We start from the raw sequence: 24,056 nt of genomic DNA, 5'->3' as shown, positions 1-24,056 counted from the left end.
TAAGTCACGTGTTATAATTAAATTTTGCGGAGATTTGGCGGATCAACCCGGTAGTTTAGGAGCATTAGAGGGATGTTAGAGAACCGAGGTTCCGGGTTCGATACTGGGTGGTTACTTGCAAATTTCACTTTTAATTAAGTTGAGAAAACCTCGTTGATAGTTGAAAAAATTTCTAAGGGTCACGAAAATGGCAGCGACCGTTCACGAAACGGACAACTGCTGCGCCTACACGTCCTTCAGGCTGATCTTACGGTGCTCGCTACGAAAAACGTTCAGCTAGGCCTTTCGTCAAGTACTTCCGACGATTTATTTGAGGACCCTTAAAAATATTTAAGTACTTCAATCACAAGATGCAATATGAGACGCTTTTCAAGCGTTCACGAAATGTATAGGGAAAGCATGGTCGGGGGGGGAGGCATAGGGGGGATCGAGAGTGAATGTATGAAGGGACACAAGGGTCAAAAAATGTATAGATTCTTGGATAGACTCTTTGAATACATCACTGTTAAAATTTTACAACTGTTCGGTAACAGTACCTTAATATGTAAAGGAAGTTTAAAACTCTTACGGGGAGAATTCGTTGAATTCCTCCAAATGTTTGTTTCCACTTCCCGTTCAGAATTTCATTCTTAACTCTCTGTAAGTGATGTAATCTAACGGTTTCAGTTAGAGATCAACCAGTGGGTCCTTTCAGAAAAGAAATCAGTGATGAATTAGTCTCAGTTCAATAATCATGACATCATAAATCCAAAATCATTATATTATGTTTCTCCAGCGCCACCTTTCCTCCGCAAAGACTCGGTGTTGGGGGCGGGGGACGGAATCCTCTGAGTGATATGAATGCAAGCGCAAGGTTTTCTCTAAGGGACATCTTGAGCCTCTGTGGAGGAGAGAGGGGACAGGATGCTCCAGCTCCACGGACGGAAATGACTGAACTAGTACTAGTGACAAAACAAGAGGGAAGTCTTATTGTTCCTATAACAGCTTCAAAAGCGGCTACGATATTACACTCTCCCTAGGTTTCTTCTCGTTAATGGGTAGCGCTGTGGGGGACCACATTGGGACGCACGGTGTAGAGAACAAGCAAAGACAGCCCACGGATAACGTCGGGCGGCAAAAACCCCTAGGGGAAAGTCCTGTGCTATGCACAGCGAAACATCTGCATTTGGCGGGATACACTGGAATAATAAGGGGAACATATGTAGAAACACACTTAATACTAAAGGATGTGTTTGGGGATTACGCTGGGTGTCACTGCATGTGGGATTCAAAGTCAATGCAAGGCTAACGTCGGAGGAAACCCCCTGAGAAACCATGAACTAACACACGGGTTTCGTAAGTCAGAACGCACAGGGAAGGGCTAGGAAAGACAAAACGCAGAAAGGGAAAAGCACGTGGAATGGTAGAGGAACAGGAAAGCTCCACCCCGAGGTCCAACCCCTTACCTTTTTGTATACCATTTTGACAGAAATTCGTATACCTTTTAATTGAAAAAGGTATCCCTTTAACAGACTCTCACAACTGGTTCGTATTATGAATAAATCTCTAAAAAAAAGGGGTCTTCTTTTCATTTTCATGCAGTGCCTTATAAATGGTACGTCCGTTATAAATATTTTAGTTGAAGGCTCTTTAAAATATCTCCCTTCCCTTTTATGTACCTGAAGGCTGAAAAAGGTACCCCTTTCAAAGGGAGCCTCCCCAGATAGGACATTATAGGAAGTAACAAAGTCATCCCCCTCCCCTACCCGGGCATAGAGTGAGTAAGAAACAAGAAAAGGAAGGCACGGCGAGCGTTAAATCATGTCGATGAGGGAGACCCACAGATGAATGAATGGCTTTGTGTGTGGCGGAAATCGCAGGGATTAGAATTAGAAGAAATGAAAAGAGACAGGTAAAAGGAAATGCACAAGGGAGTGCATGGTGAAAAGAACGATTAAAAGCCCGTGGGGATGCGACTGCAAGGGGAAAGCAGGTGAGAACCCACAAGGGAACTCAAGATTTCCAAAGGAAATACCTCGAGATTGTTTTAACGCCTTTCATTGGATGACAACGTTTAAAAGTAATATTAGGGAAGTTATGTTTTTTATTGGGATGGGGGTGGGAGGGTGGGTCGGGGTATTTTAGAAATTTTTTGGGAAAAAAGTCGTGGCCCTCCCACTTCCCAGAATGGATTAATGCATGGCCCTTCACAAATACCTACACAAAAACATCTGACCCTCCCCCCACCTCCTCCAAGACAAAAATGACCGGAAGTGAAAATAACTAACCGGAAGTGTTACTCGCATAACCGTCTGCGCACAAAGCACTCAATTGCGTGGTGTGTGATTGCACGGTGAAAACTTGAAAATGGGCAAGGATGTGCGAGGATTAGAAAGAGGGAAATGCGCTTGTGATGAATGCGAGGATTTCATGAGGTCAGATGGAGCAACTTGCTCAGATTAAGCGATTGTTTGAGGAAAGTGAGCTAGCCAGTGGGGACAGTGAGGTGTATTAGAAAGTTTCAGATAAATACATTGTCCCCGAAAAGCTTGTGGCAGAGTATGTTGAGCACCTTGCCCTGATAAAAATGCGCAAGGAAAAGAAGAAAGAGGAGATTGTAGGGGAGCGAATGGAGCGTTAGGGTTAGACTGTACAACTCCGATAAGCTGTCGTCCTTGTGGGTGGACGAGCTATCCTTGTACTTTTCCCATCACAAGATCACCTTCAAAGGGAAGAAAGCTGAAAAGGTCACAGTGATCAAAGCGCACATAGCCAGCTTGCTGTACGATTCAATGGAGTGTCAACAACCTCGGCAGCCCCCGCTAAGAAATGTGCAGCAACAAGTGACCTCATCACTTTCCGAGATTGAAACTGACTCGCAAAGTGATGTAGTAGATCGAGTTGTTGGTTCAAGCCCGAGTAGCTTAAATAACGAATCGTCACCGGAGTCTGATTTTACACCAGACCCCTACGCGGAAACATTACCACCCTCAAAATATGGACGAAAGCGGGCACGGGTCGAGAGAGACAACTATGTTAGTTTGGACAAGATAGTTTTTGATGTAATATTTCGACACCTGTAAATAATTTAGATTAATCTTGACTGGTAGCTTTACTTGTATATACAAAATTTAGGTTTCTATACACTTCGCTTGTTTGTTAACAAATAAGAGTCAACTAAGCAACATGGAGTAATTTTTTCCTCGCCAAAAAAAAACTGACCCTCCCCCGGTTCCGAATAAAACAGGTTTGACCCTCCCCAATTTGTTAAAAATTTTTGCTAATGGCTCTCCCCTCCGAAGCCCCGGCCCACCCCCCAATGAAAAACGTACCTTCCCTAACGTCATTCAAATATCAAACTTTAAAAACGGTTTAAAGCAGTTCTTTTATTTTTTTATTTGTTTCTAGCTTATAGCTAATAAGCTCTGATTCGTATGCAATCAGGTCTTTACCAAAGGATGTCTATAAACCTGCAAGAATCGACTAATAAGATTATCAGAAAAAGTTTAATTAATTTATTTAACGAAATATATGTGGCGGCCGCACGAATTAATCTTTACAAACAGACAAAGGTATTATTATATTTTTGAAGTGATATAATAGTTTTCGTCATAGTGCGAAGACGTGAATTTATGTATTCCTGGTGACGTCGAATCTGGCCATATTCTTCCTTCGAAGAAGATAAAGCAGGACGAGATGGATGTATTAAAACATTAATTGTGAGTATGTAATTTAATCTTGTTGCCCTTCGCCAACGGAACAATTTCTACCTTCCTAAAGTTAAGCTCTTCCTTTCGCTCGCAATAATATTCTCTTCGCTGTGTTGTTCCCACCGTTCATAAGCCAAAGAGTCGTAATTTTGCCGTAATGTCTGCGATAGAAAGTTTCAGTGAAGGATTAAGAGATAATTTTGCGCAATTAGTTTGTAAGATGTTTGCGTTGAATTTGTTTGATATTTCCTGTCCTTCTCGTTACCCGTTGTTCCCGAGGTCATACGAGCTTTGGTCGCTCCTTCGGGCCCTGGTAGCAACAGTGTAACTTGGAAATACATTTGTCTCGAGAAAAAACTTATGTTTCTCTTTATTTTCTTCTTTTTAAGCAGAGGAAATGGCTCAACGGCGAGGATGACCCGTCGAACGAAAGAAGAGACTGAAATATACGAGTTGGTGTTATTCAACAATGGAGATGACAACGAGATAAGAATTTTAATTTCATAACTTTCGATTAAAATGGTGGCAATATATTTTAAGCTTACTTTGTAAGGATTGCTTGACCACGCTTTTTTTCTAGCAGAAAAAGTCGTAGTGTTTATTTGTTTCGAACGACTGATATATATTATTCAATAGCTAACCTTCGACCGTACTTAATCTGAGATCTCGATTGTGGTAGCCACCATTTTGGTCGAAATGATTTCAGAAAATATTTTAGTGAATAAACAACGTTGCGTTTTTACGTTGGCACTATATTTGGCAACACCATCTAAATCTTTGTGGTCAAAACGCGAAAGTTTTATCTCGGAATCGAAGAAGTACTGTAACTTTGGGTGGGTTGTTTTAAGGCAAACTGAGATTTAAATGGCCTGTACGACAACGAACTTCTCTCTACAATAAATAAATAAATTGTCTTGCCAGAATTCAAATTATCTTCAAACATTAAATTATCATCGAATAAAGCCTCAAACACATAACTCAATAAAGCAGAAAAATGCCCGGATAATGAAAATTACTTTTGAAAGAGTACGGATGGTCATCTGAATTAATCACATGAACACACGACTGTATTGTAATTATCTGCAAACATGTTCAACAATCTGAAACACTCTAAAACGAATATCGAGACTCTCGCCAAAAACGTCGTTTGCAAATAACAACGAAGATTTCTAAAGAAAGACGAAGATTCCGAGGTATTCCAAAGATGGCCGACGATAAAACTCTGGAGATCACTCGAAGATCTCCGAAGACTTCCGAAGATTTCCCAAAGGTAACGAAAGTTTTGGGAATTCGGAAGGCTAAAGGTTCAAAAGATTACAAACTGCATTCCAAAATCATGTGATCTCCGAGATAGTTATCTTTCGCTGTAAATCGAAGCGTTACTTACGTTAAATATCTTCAGGTTATTGAACATACTACACAACTCTCAATTTTTCAGGTGTCACCTTATCAACAGATCAACGTTATTTTATTCTCTAGATATTGAAAGTTTAGATTTCTAAGATCAATATCTGGTTTACAAAAGGTGTTTTAAAAAGGGAAAAGCAGAGAAGTATAGCGAGAACGATAAACAAAATCGACTAGGAGATATTTTCTTGATGTGCTACCAAATTCTCAGAACTACAGTTAAGACCAAGTGAGGCAATCGTTAAGGAGAATTGATATTTTCAGCTTTAAAGTACGAACGAGTTCAGGATCGGGGACAATAACTGAAGATATAAAACCTGTTTCTCTAAATGCTTTAACATTTGCAAATCAAATTCGATTCTGCCATCTTTTGTTTTTCTACAATTGTCTAGCAATGACCTCCAAAAAAAAACCTTTCGCATGCAACTACTTCACAATGAACATTTAAAATAAACCATTACAATGATTGTTTTTCACGATTTAAAAGGCTGCCAACAAATTTTGTGGCAGTCATAAACTAAACTAGGAAGACTGACAATAAAAGACATTTGCATATGAATTGGTACAAAGAACGTGCCTTTGTGTACAAAGTTCTCATGGCCCCTTTGTAAAACATGTTTTGTTTTCCTGTTTAAATTTCTGGACCTCCAAAAAAAAGTACAAAGCATTTTCTTTGATAAGTTTTGTTCAAGAAAGTTAAATGTTTTCGAAAATTTTTCAACAAGAGATTTAAATTTTCATGGTAGATTCGGAAGTTGTTTATAAAATATTCTAAACTTTTGCGTTATTTTAGAAATAAACATCTTTACCAGATAGTGATTTTTTTTTTTTTTGGCGTTAACACTTTGGTTGTTGCACGGGAAAAGAAACGGAGCGAACGGTCGCATCGGAACAGAAAATTAACTGCAGTGCATGGAAGGGCCAAGGGACTGCAAAATACTATTGCTATAACGAGGTTCTACTGTATTTCGAAACTGAAATGGGTTATAACCCGTCGAATTAAATTGGGATATTTTGCGGGGGGAAATGATTGGATTTTGATTGATAAGAGTGTTCTTGCTCCTGTGCAACTGATTATTGTCTGACAGAGAAAGATATGAAATGGCAAGTAACTAACAGTTGCTGATCAAACTCGATTGGATATAAAATTGAACTCGGTTTGTTGAGGTATTTCACGTTTACTTCGCAAGATTTAAAACTCCATTAAATTTTATTTCGTTGCTTATTTGATCTATTTGCCATTTCATCTTTGTCGTGTCTCGAGGAACTCTTGCATCACCTCGCACAAAAACCATCGCGAAGTTCGTTGCAAATGAAATTCGAGACTGTTTGCAGGGCTCGAAATTAACTTTTTCGTTCGGGAGCCAGCTGGCCAACCTCGTTCCCAGGGTCTTTTCCCTGGCTTGGAGGTGGGGCGGGAAAAGGCCCTGGGATCGGCTGGTCACATGATCTCAGAACACCCAAATATCTTGGGTGTACTAAATTATCATATGTTAAACGGAACTTTCAAGATGGCGGTCTCGTCGAGTGAACCAAAGTTTTTGTCAGTGCTTCGTCGAGTCGGATTTTCCTTAAATAACGGTAATTTTCCACCTTTAAATTTAAAACCTCTTCAAATGAAGTGTTTTGAATATATGCTGAAAGGTCAGGATGTTATTGGAGTCCTACCTACTGGATTTGGCAAGTCAATGCTGTTTCACCTTCTACCTCATTTTATTCCTGTGAAGACCACCAAGAACATAGTTATTGTGGTATGTCCATTAAATTCCATCATTGAAGATCAGCTGAAAGTCTTAAAAGCTCGCAGGATAACCGCTGATGTCTTACAGCTTGCTGTAAACGAGAAGGAACCGGCCGAGAACTTAGGTAAGGTAAGGTAAGGTAATTTATTTTACGTCAAGAACACGGGGAGTGGTTGCCCAAGTCTCCCGAGCCAGGGGCTCATGATAAAAGTGTTTGACATACATGTTAAAAAAAAGATTTAAAAACTATATATTAAAAAATACAAAATTATCATGCTATTAATATCTTAAAAAATATGCGTTAAAAATACAATATTAAAAAACGATAAAAATACAACATGTCTATAAAGGAATCATTTAAGACAAGAACTGCATTGGCAGCCACCAAAGTTTGTTGTATTAAGATGATTGATAAAAGCTGGAACGTTTGCTGCATTTTTTGCTGCCGGCGGTAACTGATTCCAAATTCTAGAGATGATATAAGAATACGAGCCGTGGAAGAATCTACTATTGTAAGGGCGTTGTTCTACGTTTAGCCCGCTGCTTCTAAGATTGTATGGCGTGACCCGGGGCTTGAATAAGTTGGTGATATAACATGGGCCATTTTCTTTAAAACACTTAAAAAATATTATCAGAGATTGTTCAATACGTCATTTGTTCGGAAATGAACAAGAACCAAGCGAGCACGTGGTCCCGAATTCAACGAAGTTTCCTCGAGATGTTGTTAATGGCAACACTTCAATTGTATTCGCCCATCCAGAGGCTCTATTAAGTAAGGAAGGTCGAGAGCTAATGGGAAGCAAAGTCTTCCAGGAGAATGTTGTTGCCTGCATTGTTGACGAAGCTCACTGTGTTGAATTATGGTAAGTACGTAAAATATTCATTTCTTGTCTCTTCATGTCATGTTTGTTACAGACTTAGCTTATTTCCGGGAAATCTAAATCACGGTTACAGCACCACAAGTATTTACATTGCGACTACAATTCGGAAAAAATATGCTCTATTCTCTATCTGTTTACAAACGATGACAATTTTACTCTATGAACTATATTGATAATTCATCAGTGAATTCTATGATGTTTACACTGCTTATTGGAACATCATACATTGTCTCCATGCCATGCTCTTACAACTGAACCATAATAACAAGATACTACTAAGTAAACATTCTTACTTTTAAACAAAAATTTTGTTAGTATGTCTCATTGCACTTATGTTTGAAGATTTGTAGCTCAGGGTTTCTTTTTCTTTTTCAGGGGTGAAGATTTTAGAAAAGACTTCAAAGACCTGTCAGTGTAGAAGGCATTCTTTCCCAATGTACCTACAATGGCTCTGACAGCAACAGCACCACCTCGTTTACTGAGAGACTTGAAACAAAGTCTGCGATTGAAAAATGACTGTAAAATTGTTGCACGAAACCCTAACCGAGTGAACATATACCTGGACAAGAAAGTGCATCTGAGTAATCATCATGGGAATGAAGGTTATGACAGAATCCTTAAACCCATAGCCAATGAACTGGCAATTCAAAGAGAAAACTACCCAATGACAATCATTTACCTAAAACTGAAATACTGCGGATATGCCTATGGCTTATTTGAAAGAATATTGAAAGCCAAACAGTGTGTTGGTGAAACATTAGAACCCACTGCAAGACTGTTTGCACAGTTCCATGCCCCCCAAACGAGTCGCATGAAGAAAGACATAATATCAGAAATAAAGAAAGAACAATCAAGGGTGAGGGTGCTATTTGCAACATCAGCACTTGGCATGGGTGTTGATGCTCCTTATGTGACCAACATCATTCACATAACACCACCAAGTAGCCTAGAAGCTTACATGCAAGAAATTGGTCGTGCCGGCCGTACGGGACTTTCATCATGTGCTACACTTTATTACAATAACTCTGATATTGGAAATAATAAAAAACATGTGGAAGAATCAATGAAGTCATATTGTAGATCAGAAGACACCTGTCAACGGAAACTCCTTCTGGATTACTTTGGATTCTCCAGTGTTCAACAAGAGAACTGTTGCTGCATATGCGATGACAAGTTCAAAACAACTGAAGAGGATCTACCCCAAGCTATTAGAAGCAAGGTCAGAGTTCTATCTAACGATAACCGCGTTATCCTTGAAAGGTTAATCAAGAGTGCAATTTCTGACCACGAGTCCAAAGTGACATCAGAGTGTTCAAGGCTATTTGACATTTCTGTAGATAAGAATCTGGCTGCAAAGGTTGTGGAGGGAGTGGAATTTATTGAGTCAGAAGCAGACTTGTTGAAATCATTTGGCATATGGGATGAAACCTGTTCTTCTCAGATCTTTTCACTTATATCTGCACACACTGTTATGTGTACAACTGAAATGGACTCCGATGATGATTAGAGCATCAACTTAAAATGTTCTGTTCGCCTATATCTGAGCATACTCCTGTTAACATGTCAAACTAAAATGAACTCCGAAGATTAGAACATCAACATAACTTGTAAATTTTGTCAACTACTATAGATATATCTTGATTTATTCTCTTAAAACACACTATTGATATTTAGTTATTTCCGTGTTGTTGCCATGGCACTGATCAGTTTGTCTACATTTGTTCTGTTCGCTTATATCTGAGCACAGTACTATGTGTAGAACTGAAATGGACTCTGATGATGATCAGAACATCATCATAAATTGTAAATACTGTGAACTGCTGTAGATATATCTGGATTTACTGTCGTAAAACACACTATTGATATTTAATTATTTCCGTGTTGTTGCCATGGCACTGATCAGTTTGTCTACATTTGTTCTTTTCGCTTATATCTGAGCACAGTACTATGTGTAGAATTGAAATGGACTCTGATGATGATCAGAGCATCATCATAAATTGTAAATACTGTGAACTGCTGTAGATATATCTGGATTTACTGTCTTAAAACACACTATTGATATTTAATTATTTCCATGTTGTTGCCATGACACTGATCAGTTTGTCTACATTTGTTCTTTTCGCTTATATCTGAGCACAGTACTATGTGTAGAACTGAAATGGACTCTGATGATGATCAGAACATCATCATAAATTGTAAATACTGTGAACTGCTATAGATATATCTGGATTTACTGTCTTAAAATACACTATTGATATTTAATTATTTCTGTGTTGTTGCCATGACACTGATCAGCTTGTCTACATTTCACTTATCACACATATATCTGAGCACAATACTATGTGTAGAATTGAAATGAACTCTGAAGATGATCAGAACATCATAAATTGTAAATACTGTGACCTGTAGATATTTCTTGATTTACTCTTAAAATACACTATTGATATTTAATTATTTCTGTTGTTACCATGACACTGATCAGTTTGTCTACATTTGTTCTTATCATGCATATATGATTATCTCAGCACAATACTAGATGTAAAACTGAAATGAACTCTGATGATGATCAGAACATCACCATAAATTGTAAATACTGTGAACTTTGATTTACTCTATTAAAATACACTATTGATATTTAATTAATTATGTTGTTACCGTGACATTGATCTTTTTTCTTTTAACATTAATTTTGTTCTTTTCACTCATATCTGAGCACAATACTATATGTAGAACTGATGATCTCTGATGATGATTAGAACATCATCATAAATTGTAAATACTGTGAACATTGATTTACTCTCCTAAAGAATGCTATTGATTAACTAGGCCCTCAGTGATCTTCATCTAGGTGTATGTCTAAGTTGATAACTCTTCCAAGTGTTTGGCTAGCCACTGATGATAGTCCACAATGTTTAAATACCTTAGAGGAGACCTTTTAATGTCAGGGAAGCTGTCATGAAATCTTGCTGGCATATGATTGAAAGGATTCAATTGCAATAGGTCAGACACCATTTCTTTCTCATCTTTAAGTGAGTCACGTGTTGTATGTTGCACAGATGTCTTGTGGATCCCTACAGAAGAGTGAAATTCTTCTACAATCTGATGGATGCCAGTGGTTGCTTTGCAGACCTTGCTTATAGAGTTCAGGGTTTTGTTTGGTCCCTGCCTCTGGACAATGCTTTTACTGCAACGGTTGGAAATTTCTTGGGCCAGGTCGTCTTCAATATTCCTTCCAGCACCACCCCTCCAATTTACAAAAAATCCCCATTTGAACTGTTCAGCCAGGCGTGGAGTTAATAGGCACTCAATTTGGGCTATACTCACAAACATTTCAATGGCATATTTGCTGTAAGCCCCCACTGACTTGAAAACTGACAGCAAGAGTTTTTGGTTGATGAGATTTCTGCTGCCATCTCCCTCTGCTGCAGTGTCCTTCATTTGCATGACAAGAATAGCCAAGAAAATAAAACAAAGGGCATAATTCTTGACATAGTCATCATCATTGCAGCAGTCATTGACATCTACTTTCTGTAAAAGGAACTTGTCAACGAACTTGCCAAAAGCATCATCAAAGTATTTCTTCTTGTTTTCTAAGGTCTCACGTGCAATGTTTTCTGGGAATTTATGTAATGAGGGCCTCTCCTCAAGGTCTGACATCCCAAAATTCAAAAAAGTTCAGGGCAGCAGTTACTATGTAGGCGTTCCCCACACTGAGGAACAACTCTTCGCTTCCTTCATAGGAGTCAAGAACTTTGGAAGGGGTAGCATTCCTCCTATTGTATTTCTCCCTGAAGTACTTTAAGGTGCCAACTTGATTGACAGACTCTGCTTTGTGAAGAAATGAGTATGAATACTGTAAAAGGGATGCTTTGGTATGCCACATCACTGGTTTAAAGGGCGAGCAATGTTCAAAACGATCAGCTGCTGTGTGCGAACCAGACAGCAAATCTTTGGCACCTGCAAATCTCACACGAGTTAGCTGATCACCTGCAAATGCAATCTTCATATCTCTCATTGGGTCATCATGGGTGTCTTGTTGGTGTGCATTTGTCTGTCCAGGTGCTGCAGGTCCTTCAGGAATTGGTGGATTATCTGTGTGTGGCATTTCATCTAGCAGCCCTGCTTGAACATAGATTTCAGCAATCCACTTTTCATAGGTCCCTAAAATGTTAACACAATCATCATACTTTGCTTCATTTGCATTGATGATTGGCAGGCTTACTATGATGGACTTCTCTGACATTTGTTGGCTGTACTCATGAGAAATGTGCTCAGGGATAACAGCTTTCAAGAACTTAAATTTGGGAAAGAACTCAAGAACAATTCGCCCAACAATGATTTTGGCACATTCTGCATACCTTTTCCATTCCGGTACATTTAAAGAAAAATTATGTCGAGGGAAATCTCTAATGTTGCCTTTGGGGCTGTCATTGGGCAAGTGATTGAAGTCGATTCTGTTTTCAATCAGGTTACTGGCAAACAAGTGCAGATCATCATTCTGGATTTCCTTTCTCATGTGACCCTTCAAAATTTTCAGGTCCCAGTTGTCACCAGTGCCTCGGAACACACTTCCTTTCTTTACTTGCTGCACCACTATATCCGAAAAGTGACCTCCTAAGAGCTTTAGCAGGGTATCCCTTCTCCCAGTCGACAGGCACACGCCAAGTTTATTCAGTCGTTCTTGAAGCTATTACAAGGGGAGCAGAAATAAAAGTGTCAAATTCAGCATACATGCAATACTGATCTCTTATTTTCAATTCATTGCAAAGATCACTTATTATTATATGGACATGAGTGTTCTACTGGAAATGTAATACACATAAAATCCATAGGAAACTAAATCCAGGACCCAAGTGGCATATTGGCCATATCCCCGCTAGTGAGGATATTTATGACTTTCATGGTTGTGCTTGCAAACAGTTAGTTGTCTATACATGAAAAGACAACTGATTACATGGTGTGTCAAAACAATATTTTTCTCACTCGCTGCACTCGTTTGTAGAATCTTGCTTTACCACCAAAAAATAAAATTCATATCTTCACGCCGCTGTGTAAATATCCTATACATTACATGCTTTTTAATGAATTCTTCAAATACAATCTCAATCACAGCCTAACTGATCACTCACTTTTGACACCAAACTACCAAACAATAACAAAAGTTCTGTCAAGCTTTGTATGAAAAGAGGATCAACCATAGATTGTATTCAATGTATGAATTGATGCCACTCACGCAGTGGGAGTAAGGGACATAATAAAGGAAAGCAATGAATTTTTTATACATCATCAACTTATAAATTATATTACTGACCTTTTTGGTACATCCACCTTCAATGATGAGAACTGTATTCACACGTTTCACCAGGTTGAGTTCATGCCACCTCTCGTTCATAAGGATCGAGTACAAAAAACTGTACTTTACTTGAAGTTCAAGCTTTGTTTCTGCGACGGAGTTCTCCTTGCCAGACACTGCGTTCATGAGCTCAACAAAGAAAGGGAGGTTCGTCTTCAATTCAAGCCAAACTTTGCTGAAATCAAAGTCTTTCATGCTGTCATAATCATTTCCATATAAAATGGAACCTTGAGAACGCTTGCACAGCTCTGTACACGATGTTTTCAACTCCTCACTAACGGTTCTCTTCAACTCTCTGACAACACTTGGACAGTGATCTTTCAAGATAGCCGCCAATACAATTGCATCCTTGTGGCTGACAGCTTGTACAATCATTTTCTGCTGTCTTTCAGTCAATAACGACTGCCCTTCAAATAATGATGTACAGTCATTGTCTCCTGTTGATTTAGGCCTTAGAACAGTTGCAGCTTGCTGGGTTGGAAATGAAGGCTGCTCTACCGAACTTAATGTCGTTCGCCTCGACAGCTGATCCAAGGAAGTGATTGTGCAATCATGTCCTTTTGATTTAGACATTAGCACCGCGGTCACGCCGGTAGCATCTTGCGGTGTTGAGAAAGACGACTGTTCTGCAGACGTCGAAGTATTTCTTCTCGGCTGATCCGTAGAAGAGGCTGAGTAGTTCTCTCCGGTTGATTTAGGCATTAAAATTGTCGCAGCTTGTGGAGTTGAGAAGGGGAGCTGCTTTCTTGTTGGTGTGATTGGCTTCGACGGCTCATCCACGTGCACAGAGCTTTCGGATGGCATATTCGATGATAAACGCTTCGACGGCTGAAGCGAAGAAGGTGAGAGCTGAACGCATCGCTTTACAGCATATTCTGAGCTTTGGTCCAACGGTGTATTCTCTATGGATTGGGCTCTCTGAATAAACTGTTCCATCTTGTTCACGAATGAAACACAACCCCTACATAAAACCTTTGACCTCATATCGTCTTCCGAAATTTTTATGCCACACGTTTTATGGACTTTAGCGCACAGATCTTTTGATGAACCAGCTTTGCTGAATATTCGAAGCATATAGCGACTCTCGTGAGAATCACCACAGAGTCTGCAAACTGGATTGCGAGGAGAAATCTTCGTCGGAGTGGACATACTTTCCGCCATTTTTATTTCGGCATAATGCATAAATTATCTTTATTTGGCCAAATTTTGCATTAATTATTTAAAACAATCAACCAATCAATATGAAGGATTCACCGGCCGATTCCAGGGTCTTTTCCCGCCCCACCCCCAAGCCAGGGAAAAGACCCTGGGAACGAGGTTGCCAGCTGGCGACTAACGGAAAAATTTTGGTCGCCAGATCGTAAATTTTGGTCGCCAACTTATTTTATATATGTATAACTTACACAAGAACACGATTTTATAAGTTACTTTTCATGCAAGAAAAGTCACAATTGAAGGGCGAAAACAATTAGAAACAACACAAGTAACACTTAGTTATAGAGCTACCGTTGTTCTCAGGTGATACGTCTCTGGTTCGAAGGTGATGGTTGTCTCCATAGTCATTTTAAATGAAGCGAAGCGTAAAACGTTTTAAGTCCGTGGTTTTCATTGTGAGACAAACACGGGTCCTTGCGTATTTTCCCTTTGCTACTACTTCAAAATGCCGTTCTTTATTTTCGACTTGCTTTCCTCGACCCCTTTTCGCTCCCGACAGTTTGTTGAAATCCACTTTCCCTACATCAACAACTGATGAACGATTCAAAGTTTGGATTAACCTTTTGGCTGAATCTAATACCCCGCACGTAGAAACTCACGTAATTCCTTCAACTGATTGGTATATCTGCCGCCATTTTTGCGACAAATGAAAAGCACATGGTGTTGAAGTGCGCCTGCTTGGGGGTGGGGCGGGAAAAGACCCTGGAATCGGCCGGTGAATCCTTCATATTGATTGGTTGATTGTTTTAAATAATTAATGCAAAATTTGGCCAAATAAAGATAATTTATGCATTATGCCGAAATAAAAATGGCGGAAAGTATGTCCACTCCGACGAAGATTTCTCCTCGCAATCCAGTTTGCAGACTCTGTGGTGATTCTCACGAGAGTCGCTATATGCTTCGAATATTCAGCAAAGCTGGTTCATCAAAAGATCTGTGCGCTAAAGTCCATAAAACGTGTGGCATAAAAATTTCGGAAGACGATATGAGGTCAAAGGTTTTATGTAGGGGTTGTGTTTCATTCGTGAACAAGATGGAACAGTTTATTCAGAGAGCCCAATCCATAGAGAATACACCGTTGGACCAAAGCTCAGAATATGCTGTAAAGCGATGCGTTCAGCTCTCACCTTCTTCGCTTCAGCCGTCGAAGCGTTTATCATCGAATATGCCATCCGAAAGCTCTGTGCACGTGGATGAGCCGTCGAAGCCAATCACACCAACAAGAAAGCAGCTCCCCTTCTCAACTCCACAAGCTGCGACAATTTTAATGCCTAAATCAACCGGAGAGAACTACTCAGCCTCTTCTACGGATCAGCCGAGAAGAAATACTTCGACGTCTGCAGAACAGTCGTCTTTCTCAACACCGCAAGATGCTACCGGCGTGACCGCGGTGCTAATGTCTAAATCAAAAGGACATGATTGCACAATCACTTCCTTGGATCAGCTGTCGAGGCGAACGACATTAAGTTCGGTAGAGCAGCCTTCATTTCCAACCCAGCAAGCTGCAACTGTTCTAAGGCCTAAATCAACAGGAGACAATGACTGTACATCATTATTTGAAGGGCAGTCGTTATTGACTGAAAGACAGCAGAAAATGATTGTACAAGCTGTCAGCCACAAGGATGCAATTGTATTGGCGGCTATCTTGAAAGATCACTGTCCAAGTGTTGTCAGAGAGTTGAAGAGAACCGTTAGTGAGGAGTTGAAAACATCGTGTACAGAGCTGTGCAAGCGTTCTCAAGGTTCCATTTTATATGGAAATGATTATGACAGCATGAAAGACTTTGATTTCAGCAAAGTTTGGCTTGAATTGAAGACGAACCTCCCTTTCTTTGTTGAGCTCATGAACGCAGTGTCTGGCAAGGAGAACTCCGTCGCAGAAACAAAGCTTGAACTTCAAGTAAAGTACAGTTTTTTGTACTCGATCCTTATGAACGAGAGGTGGCATGAACTCAACCTGGTGAAACGTGTGAATACAGTTCTCATCATTGAAGGTGGATGTACCAAAAAGGTCAGTAATATAATTTATAAGTTGATGATGTATAAAAAATTCATTGCTTTCCTTTATTATGTCCCTTACTCCCACTGCGTGAGTGGCATCAATTCATACATTGAATACAATCTATGGTTGATCCTCTTTTCATACAAAGCTTGACAGAACTTTTGTTATTGTTTGGTAGTTTGGTGTCAAAAGTGAGTGATCAGTTAGGCTGTGATTGAGATTGTATTTGAAGAATTCATTAAAAAGCATGTAATGTATAGGATATTTACACAGCGGCGTGAAGATATGAATTTTATTTTTTGGTGGTAAAGCAAGATTCTACAAACGAGTGCAGCGAGTGAGAAAAATATTGTTTTGACACACCATGTAATCAGTTGTCTTTTCATGTATAGACAACTAACTGTTTGCAAGCACAACCATGAAAGTCATAAATATCCTCACTAGCGGGGATATGGCCAATATGCCACTTGGGTCCTGGATTTAGTTTCCTATGGATTTTATGTGTATTACATTTCCAGTAGAACACTCATGTCCATATAATAATAAGTGATCTTTGCAATGAATTGAAAATAAGAGATCAGTATTGCATGTATGCTGAATTTGACACTTTTATTTCTGCTCCCCTTGTAATAGCTTCAAGAACGACTGAATAAACTTGGCGTGTGCCTGTCGACTGGGAGAAGGGATACCCTGCTAAAGCTCTTAGGAGGTCACTTTTCGGATATAGTGGTGCAGCAAGTAAAGAAAGGAAGTGTGTTCCGAGGCACTGGTGACAACTGGGACCTGAAAATTTTGAAGGGTCACATGAGAAAGGAAATCCAGAATGATGATCTGCACTTGTTTGCCAGTAACCTGATTGAAAACAGAATCGACTTCAATCACTTGCCCAATGACAGCCCCAAAGGCAACATTAGAGATTTCCCTCGACATAATTTTTCTTTAAATGTACCGGAATGGAAAAGGTATGCAGAATGTGCCAAAATCATTGTTGGGCGAATTGTTCTTGAGTTCTTTCCCAAATTTAAGTTCTTGAAAGCTGTTATCCCTGAGCACATTTCTCATGAGTACAGCCAACAAATGTCAGAGAAGTCCATCATAGTAAGCCTGCCAATCATCAATGCAAATGAAGCAAAGTATGATGATTGTGTTAACATTTTAAGGACCTATGAAAAGTGGATTGCTGAAATCTATGTTCAAGCAGGGCTGCTAGATGAGATGCCACACACAGATAATCCACCAATTCCTGAAGGACCTGCAGCACCTGGACAGACAAATGCACACCAACAAGACACCCATGATGACCCAATGAGAGATATGAAGATTGCATTTGCAGGTGATCAGCTAACTCGTGTGAGATTTGCAGGTGCCAAAGATTTGCTGTCTGGTTCGCACACAGCAGCTGATCGTTTTGAACATTGCTCGCCCTTTAAACCAGTGATGTGGCATACCAAAGCATCCCTTTTACAGTATTCATACTCATTTCTTCACAAAGCAGAGTCTGTCAATCAAGTTGGCACCTTAAAGTACTTCAGGGAGAAATACAATAGGAGGAATGCTACCCCTTCCAAAGTTCTTGACTCCTATGAAGGAAGCGAAGAGTTGTTCCTCAGTGTGGGGAACGCCTACATAGTAACTGCTGCCCTGAACTTTTTTGAATTTTGGGATGTCAGACCTTGAGGAGAGGCCCTCATTACATAAATTCCCAGAAAACATTGCACGTGAGACCTTAGAAAACAAGAAGAAATACTTTGATGATGCTTTTGGCAAGTTCGTTGACAAGTTCCTTTTACAGAAAGTAGATGTCAATGACTGCTGCAATGATGATGACTATGTCAAGAATTATGCCCTTTGTTTTATTTTCTTGGCTATTCTTGTCATGCAAATGAAGGACACTGCAGCAGAGGGAGATGGCAGCAGAAATCTCATCAACCAAAAACTCTTGCTGTCAGTTTTCAAGTCAGTGGGGGCTTACAGCAAATATGCCATTGAAATGTTTGTGAGTATAGCCCAAATTGAGTGCCTATTAACTCCACGCCTGGCTGAACAGTTCAAATGGGGATTTTTTGTAAATTGGAGGGGTGGTGCTGGAAGGAATATTGAAGACGACCTGGCCCAAGAAATTTCCAACCGTTGCAGTAAAAGCATTGTCCAGAGGCAGGGACCAAACAAAACCCTGAACTCTATAAGCAAGGTCTGCAAAGCAACCACTGGCATCCATCAGATTGTAGAAGAATTTCACTCTTCTGTAGGGATCCACAAGACATCTGTGCAACATACAACACGTGACTCACTTAAAGATGAGAAAGAAATGGTGTCTGACCTATTGCAATTGAATCCTTTCAATCATATGCCAGCAAGATTTCATGACAGCTTCCCTGACATTAAAAGGTCTCCTCTAAGGTATTTAAACATTGTGGACTATCATCAGTGGCTAGCCAAACACTTGGAAGAGTTATCAACTTAGACATACACCTAGATGAAGATCACTGAGGGCCTAGTTAATCAATAGCATTCTTTAGGAGAGTAAATCAATGTTCACAGTATTTACAATTTATGATGATGTTCTAATCATCATCAGAGATCATCAGTTCTACATATAGTACTGTGCTCAGATATGAGTGAAAAGAACAAAATTAATGTTAAAAGAAAAAAGATCAATGTCACGGTAACAACATAATTAATTAAATATCAATAGTGTATTTTAATAGAGTAAATCAAAGTTCACAGTATTTACAATTTATGGTGATGTTCTGATCATCATCAGAGTTCATTTCAGTTTTACATCTAGTATTGTGCTGAGATAATCATATATGCATGATAAGAACAAATGTAGACAAACTGATCAGTGTCATGGTAACAACAGAAATAATTAAATATCAATAGTGTATTTTAAGAGTAAATCAAGAAATATCTACAGGTCACAGTATTTACAATTTATGATGTTCTGATCATCTTCAGAGTTCATTTCAATTCTACACATAGTATTGTGCTCAGATATATGTGTGATAAGTGAAATGTAGACAAGCTGATCAGTGTCATGGCAACAACACAGAAATAATTAAATATCAATAGTGTATTTTAAGACAGTAAATCCAGATATATCTATAGCAGTTCACAGTATTTACAATTTATGATGATGTTCTGATCATCATCAGAGTCCATTTCAGTTCTACACATAGTACTGTGCTCAGATATAAGCGAAAAGAACAAATGTAGACAAACTGATCAGTGTCATGGCAACAACATGGAAATAATTAAATATCAATAGTGTGTTTTAAGACAGTAAATCCAGATATATCTACAGCAGTTCACAGTATTTACAATTTATGATGATGCTCTGATCATCATCAGAGTCCATTTCAATTCTACACATAGTACTGTGCTCAGATATAAGCGAAAAGAACAAATGTAGACAAACTGATCAGTGCCATGGCAACAACACGGAAATAATTAAATATCAATAGTGTGTTTTACGACAGTAAATCCAGATATATCTACAGCAGTTCACAGTATTTACAATGTATGATGATGTTCTGATCATCATCAGAGTCCATTTCAGTTCTACACATAGTACTGTGCTCAGATATAAGCAAAAAGAACAAATGTAGACAAACTGATCAGTGTCATGGCAACAACACGGAAATAACTAAATATCAATAGTGTGTTTTAAGAGAATAAATCAAGATATATCTATAGTAGTTGACAAAATTTACAAGTTATGTTGATGTTCTAATCTTCGGAGTTCATTTTAGTTTGACATGTTAACAGGAGTATGCTCAGATATAGGCAAACAGAACATTTTAAGTTGATGCTCTAATCATCATCGGAGTCCATTTCAGTTGTACACATAACAGTGTGTGCAGATATAAGTGAAAAGATCTGAGAACAGGTTTCATCCCATATGCCAAATGATTTCAACAAGTCTGCTTCTGACTCAATAAATTCCACTCCCTCCACAACCTTTGCAGCCAGATTCTTATCTACAGAAATGTCAAATAGCCTTGAACACTCTGATGTCACTTTGGACTCGTGGTCAGAAATTGCACTCTTGATTAACCTTTCAAGGATAACACGGTTATCGTTAGATAGAACTCTGACCTTGCTTCTAATAGCTTGGGGTAGATCCTCTTCAGTTGTTTTGAACTTGTCATCGCATATGCAGCAACAGTTCTCTTGTTGAACACTGGAGAATCCAAAGTAATCCAGAAGGAGTTTCCGTTGACAGGTGTCTTCTGATCTACAATATGACTTCATTGATTCTTCCACATGTTTTTTATTATTTCCAATATCAGAGTTATTGTAATAAAGTGTAGCACATGATGAAAGTCCCGTACGGCCGGCACGACCAATTTCTTGCATGTAAGCTTCTAGGCTACTTGGTGGTGTTATGTGAATGATGTTGGTCACATAAGGAGCATCAACACCCATGCCAAGTGCTGATGTTGCAAATAGCACCCTCACCCTTGATTGTTCTTTCTTTATTTCTGATATTATGTCTTTCTTCATGCGACTCGTTTGGGGGGCATGGAACTGTGCAAACAGTCTTGCAGTGGGTTCTAATGTTTCACCAACACACTGTTTGGCTTTCAATATTCTTTCAAATAAGCCATAGGCATATCCGCAGTATTTCAGTTTTAGGTAAATGATTGTCATTGGGTAGTTTTCTCTTTGAATTGCCAGTTCATTGGCTATGGGTTTAAGGATTCTGTCATAACCTTCATTCCCATGATGATTACTCAGATGCACTTTCTTGTCCAGGTATATGTTCACTCGGTTAGGGTTTCGTGCAACAATTTTACAGTCATTTTTCAATCGCAGACTTTGTTTCAAGTCTCTCAGTAAACGAGGTGGTGCTGTTGCTGTCAGAGCCATTGTAGGTACATTGGGAAAGAATGCCTTCTACACTGACAGGTCTTTGAAGTCTTTTCTAAAATCTTCACCCCTGAAAAAGAAAAAGAAACCCTGAGCTACAAATCTTCAAACATAAGTGCAATGAGACATACTAACAAAATTTTTGTTTAAAAGTAAGAATGTTTACTTAGTAGTATCTTGTTATTATGGTTCAGTTGTAAGAGCATGGCATGGAGACAATGTATGATGTTCCAATAAGCAGTGTAAACATCATAGAATTCACTAATGAATTATCAATATAGTTCATAGAGTAAAATTGTCATCGTTTGTAAACAGATAGAGAATAGAGCATATTTTTTCCGAATTGTAGTCGCAATGTAAATACTTTTCGGTGCTGTAACCGTGATTTAGATTTCCCGGAAATAAGCTAAGTCTGTAACAAACATGACATGAATAGACAAGAAATGAATATTTTACGCACTTACCATAATTCAACACAGTGAGCTTCGTCAACAATGCAGGCAACAACATTCTCCTGGAAGACTTTGCTTCCCATTAGCTCTCGACCTTCCTTACTTAATAGAGCCTCTGGATGGGCGAATACAATTGAAGTGTTGCCATTAACAACATCTCGAGGAAACTTCGTTGAATTCGGGACCACGTGCTCGCTTGGTTCTTGTTCATTTCCGAACAAGTTCTCGGCCGGTTCCTTCTCGTTTACAGCAAGCTGTAAGACATCAGCGGTTATCCTGCGAGCTTTTAAGACTTTCAGCTGATCTTCAATGATGGAATTTAATGGACATACCACAATAACTATGTTCTTGGTGGTCTTCACAGGAATAAAATGAGGTAGAAGGTGAAACAGCATTGACTTGCCAAATCCAGTAGGTAGGACTCCAATAACATCCTGACCTTTCAGCATATATTCAAAACACTTCATTTGAAGAGGTTTTAAATTTAAAGGTGGAAAATTACCGTTATTTAAGGAAAATCCGACTCGACGAAGCACTGACAAAAACTTTGGTTCACTCGACGAGACCGCCATCTTGAAAGTTCCGTTTAACATATGATAATTTAGTACACCCAAGATATTTGGGTGTTCTGAGATCATGTGACCAGCCGATCCCAGGGCCTTTTCCCGCCCCACCCCCAAGCTAGGGAAAAGACCCTGGGAACGAGGTTGTTCTGAAGGGTAACCTCTTAAATTTTTTTCTCAAGAACGTTGTAAGGGGAAACGCTCTGCAAATTTTTCATATTTTCCCGCCAAAAGTCTTAATTTTTAAACGCGAATATTTTCCTTCTCACGTCTTAATTTAATTTTACTGATTTTAAGTTAATTAATTAGTTACTTATTGCAAAACAATAAAATTTAATTAAATGAAAAAAGCAAGAGGTGGTTTTTATTGTGTTCATTATTTTAGCGTTCTTAAGAAATATTAAGACAATAAAAATAAAACAGCAAATAGAAGTCAATTATGCACTCGTCTTCAATATGTCTTTTATTGGCTTTTTAATAATACAATTGAGATTCATTACAAACAATTTGAACAATAAAACAAAATTAAAAAATGCGCTTTTAAAAGGGCCTGGAAACTAGTCAAAATGTAGGCTCTCTTTTACTATTTTTTGACTATGTAGGATTGCCAAAAAGAAAAAAAATTCTGCGCTTTTGAACAGAGTCTAGCCAGAAATCAACCATATACTTGGTCTTATGATGGGAAAATCCTACATAGTGCAAGATTTTTCCGCCAAAAGACTCAGTCTATGTTGGACTCCAAACCAGACACCATTTAAAATTGCAGACTTTCTTTTCTAAGGACAACTCTACTAGAAGGCTTAGTTTCTTTTCGATTATTTTTCTTGGCCCTTTTAAAAGCGCAACCTTTTATATCAATTCAATGCGTCCTCGAAAACTAGAAAGTTTTCAGTAAATTGATACTAGACAAGTAATTTCAACGAGTTTAATAACGAGACTTCCAGGGTGAAAATTCCATGGTGAAAATTCAGGTCACGCTAATATTCTACCATAAATTTAAAGCTACAAACTTGAAATATAGTTCACGGCGTCCTCGAAAACTAGCAAGATACGAGACAATTTGGTAGATACTAGACAACTTGACAGTAATTCCAATGTCTCCTTTTGACTCTGGAGTTTTGTGTTGTGAGATCACTTATACGAGCTCCGCCCTAGCAATCTTGTCGCAAGAAACTCGATCGAGATAAACTTTGTCTTGAAATCTACCACACTTATAAAACCTGATCCACTGAGGAAACATCTAAACGAAGTTCTTTGCTTTCCTTTGCTTCTTTCTCCAAGTTAATGTCGCTTCACGTACACTTGAGATGACAGCCTGAAAGAAAGACAAATAAAACGTTCAATCAACTGAAACCCAAAGAACAAAATATACATTGCAGTGTACACAGTCTATAGTCGACTAAAGTTTACAAGTTAATTCTCTCACCAGGAATGCGTTTGTCGTGTGGATATATCATCATCATCGAAATACACGGAGTTTACATAATGATATAAATTATATATAGCACTCTAAAATTAACCTTCCTATTTGCAACATTTGCAGGCGAAAAGCTCAGCGGCAAAAATAACATGCGAAAATTTTCACGGCAAAAAATATTTGCGACAAAACAGGCAACATTTGCATTTTCTTCGCGAAAATGAATTTATGCGTGGTTGATAGTCGCCAATCTTTATATAACTTAAGAAATGTTTGAAAATAAAAAAGCTCTCAGGGAGCTTCACACTTTTACAGCGTTAAAATAAAGGTTATGTAATTTGTCGGACGCTTATGACCAAATACACACAAAAATTGAATCAAGACAATCAAACTGTTGTTCAAATACAATACTTAGTAAACAAGCGAAAACCGTTTTCTTAGAGTTACGTGCAAGACAAGTAGT

General features: G+C 38.7%; 5 protein-coding genes and 2 pseudogenes across 7 annotated transcripts in view; 3 read left to right on the top strand and 4 right to left on the bottom strand.

The window, feature by feature from the left end:
- The window catches only part of LOC149107104 (uncharacterized), a 160,420-nt gene that overhangs the window by 121,237 nt on the left and 15,127 nt on the right, over positions 1 to 24,056 (bottom strand). The gene's annotated exons all lie outside the window — the stretch shown is intronic.
- The window catches only part of LOC110051350 (uncharacterized), a 434,502-nt gene that overhangs the window by 399,532 nt on the left and 10,914 nt on the right, over positions 1 to 24,056 (bottom strand). The gene's annotated exons all lie outside the window — the stretch shown is intronic.
- LOC149107109 (recQ-like DNA helicase Blm) lies at positions 6,511 to 10,362 on the top strand (annotated as a pseudogene). Its single transcript, XR_016209459.1, has 3 exons — positions 6,511 to 6,962; positions 7,476 to 7,701; positions 8,095 to 10,362. The product of XR_016209459.1 is annotated as a recQ-like DNA helicase Blm (transcript).
- Positions 9,332 to 14,326, bottom strand: LOC149107108 (uncharacterized). The gene is made up of 2 exons (XM_089296891.1): positions 13,031 to 14,326; positions 9,332 to 12,406 (listed from the first exon to the last, which is right to left on the bottom strand). Exons 1-2 carry the CDS (start codon positions 14,252 to 14,254, stop codon positions 11,363 to 11,365), a joined length of 2,268 nt encoding a protein of 755 aa, XP_089153017.1. The 5' UTR covers positions 14,255 to 14,326; the 3' UTR covers positions 9,332 to 11,362.
- On the top strand, positions 15,003 to 18,033 carry LOC149107107 (uncharacterized). The gene is made up of 2 exons (XM_089296889.1): positions 15,003 to 16,298; positions 16,923 to 18,033. Exons 1-2 carry the CDS (start codon positions 15,075 to 15,077, stop codon positions 17,964 to 17,966), a joined length of 2,268 nt encoding a protein of 755 aa, XP_089153015.1. The 5' UTR covers positions 15,003 to 15,074; the 3' UTR covers positions 17,967 to 18,033.
- Positions 17,953 to 19,997, top strand: LOC149107106 (uncharacterized). Its single transcript, XM_089296890.1, has one exon. It carries the CDS (start codon positions 17,953 to 17,955, stop codon positions 18,751 to 18,753), a length of 801 nt encoding a protein of 266 aa, XP_089153016.1. The 3' UTR covers positions 18,754 to 19,997.
- Positions 18,967 to 22,285, bottom strand: LOC149107105 (bifunctional 3'-5' exonuclease/ATP-dependent helicase WRN-like; annotated as a pseudogene). Its single transcript, XR_016209458.1, has 2 exons — positions 21,626 to 22,285; positions 18,967 to 21,231 (listed from the first exon to the last, which is right to left on the bottom strand). The product of XR_016209458.1 is annotated as a bifunctional 3'-5' exonuclease/ATP-dependent helicase WRN-like (transcript).

Source organism: Orbicella faveolata, unplaced genomic scaffold (genome assembly GCF_042242905.1).
Source record: "Orbicella faveolata isolate gen_17 unplaced genomic scaffold, um_ofav_v1 contig_27, whole genome shotgun sequence".
NCBI classification, from domain to species: domain Eukaryota; kingdom Metazoa; phylum Cnidaria; class Anthozoa; order Scleractinia; family Merulinidae; genus Orbicella; species Orbicella faveolata.
The sequence above is the reverse complement of the archived record's forward strand: the minus strand, read 5'-3'. Positions and strand labels throughout refer to the sequence as shown.